The sequence below is a fragment of the Penaeus monodon genome, chromosome 28 (genome assembly GCF_015228065.2).
Source record: "Penaeus monodon isolate SGIC_2016 chromosome 28, NSTDA_Pmon_1, whole genome shotgun sequence".
In the NCBI taxonomy this organism is placed as follows: Eukaryota; Metazoa; Arthropoda; class Malacostraca; order Decapoda; family Penaeidae; genus Penaeus; species Penaeus monodon.
In genome coordinates, this window is record NC_051413.1 from 1076192 (window position 1) to 1077864 (window position 1673).

Below are 1673 nucleotides of genomic sequence, written 5' to 3' on the forward strand. Positions count from 1 at the left end.
TTTTTGAGGAGTTGAATTCAATAACACAAATTAAATTGATTACAAAAAAATATATATATAACAGAGACACATGAGAATTAAAACCAAGCCACAAAAAATGCTAATAACTAACTGTAAGTAAAAAAAAAAAACTCTACCTTGCAGAGCACGCAACTTACGATGGGTCAGCATCAATGAGTCCCCAAGCTCCCAGGATCGTTTCCGCATCCGGCACTAGCAACTTTTTACAGTCATCAATGACATGCTTGACATGCTCAGGAGTCATGGAGGACTCCTCTTCCTCGCCAGCAAGCTCGGGGTTGAATGTGATCATGTCCTCCCTGATTGGGTTTCCTGTTACATACCAGAGTGTCAGAAAGGATCAGATAGTGGAGGCAGCTGGCCATTTTCAGTCAGTGATCACATTCCATTGTTAGTAACCATGAAGGCAAGTATATTTCATCACTGAGCAGGCACTCCCATCATACACAGATTGCTTATAAAACATCTCACAGACATGCGATCTCTATACTGAATTTCTCTATACAGTTTTTTGCCTGTACAGACTTCCAAAAGCCTAGGAAAAAAGCACCTTACCTAGTAAGTGATCAATCGTGGCTTGACGATAGGCATCCTTAAACCTGTTCATGTAATATCTGAAAATAAAGGACAACAGTTAATAACTTCAGCTATCAAGAATGCTCTTCTCATAAGTCTAAAAACCATGCCTGACTACAGCAACTGTTTCACATGGACCTACAATATCACCTTTTCCCAGAAGCTATCTAAGAGAGATGAGAACAAGACAGACACCTTAGAGTATTTATATGTGAACAACAGCATATCACTAATGATAACCACTACTGCAAAATTCAAGCAGCAGAAATCAATGCCAGGCAGAAAGAGGTGTGTACTGTGTAAAACTATATCCTATTTGAGAACAGGGACATATTAGACTATCTGATATCTGTGCAAAATCGTATATAATGGCTAAAAAAACAGGCAACCTATCTGTTTCCTGAAGATCCTGCAAATGTTGCAAATTATCTGAGACACTGCATATATGTACGTATCATATTTCATAGTAACTTTCTGAAGATGAAAATAACATCACTTACCTTAGCTAATACATATCAACATATAATACTTTTGTATACTAGTACATTGATTCCAGGCTGTCTGCCTGAACACAGGGTCTACAATAATAACATATTTATTAGATATATCCTAAACATTGTCTACACACAAATTTATCACTTCACAGTATTCAGTCTGACATGAAATATACTGTAAACTGTTGGGTAATTTAAAAACATTAAACCATAAATAGGCAAACATTTTATCTTTCAGTATATGCTTTATATGCCAACAAATCTTTCATTCCAGCAATCCATAAATGCACTCCAGAAACCCTCTCTTCTTCGTAAGGACACATCACACAGGTAATCATAACCAACCAGTCATTTAGGCTTTCTCACTGCAGGATATGTTGGCTCAATGAAGCATTCTTCTTCTTTCATACAGTGGTTATAAGTGATAGTGGGAAGGATAACAGCAGTAGCGCTAATCAGAGGTGTGATGGTGGAAGTTGTGGTTGTGATGACAGTTGTGGCAGAGGCAGTGGCAGTGCAGGTAATGGGATGGTTGCAGTGGAATTCTGCAGGACCAAAATGGTACCAAAATGGTGATATTAT

At 37.9% G+C, this 1673-nt stretch overlaps 1 protein-coding gene across 1 annotated transcript in view; it reads right to left on the reverse strand.

The window, feature by feature from the left end:
• Positions 1–1673, reverse strand: part of LOC119591259 (phosphatidylinositide phosphatase SAC2-like) — a gene marked incomplete in the record, with an annotated part of 33731 nt that overhangs the window by 7714 nt on the left and 24344 nt on the right. The window contains 2 exon segments of the mRNA XM_037939974.1: positions 159–333; positions 577–635. Of these exon segments, the coding sequence (XP_037795902.1) occupies positions 159–333; positions 577–635 (234 nt within the window).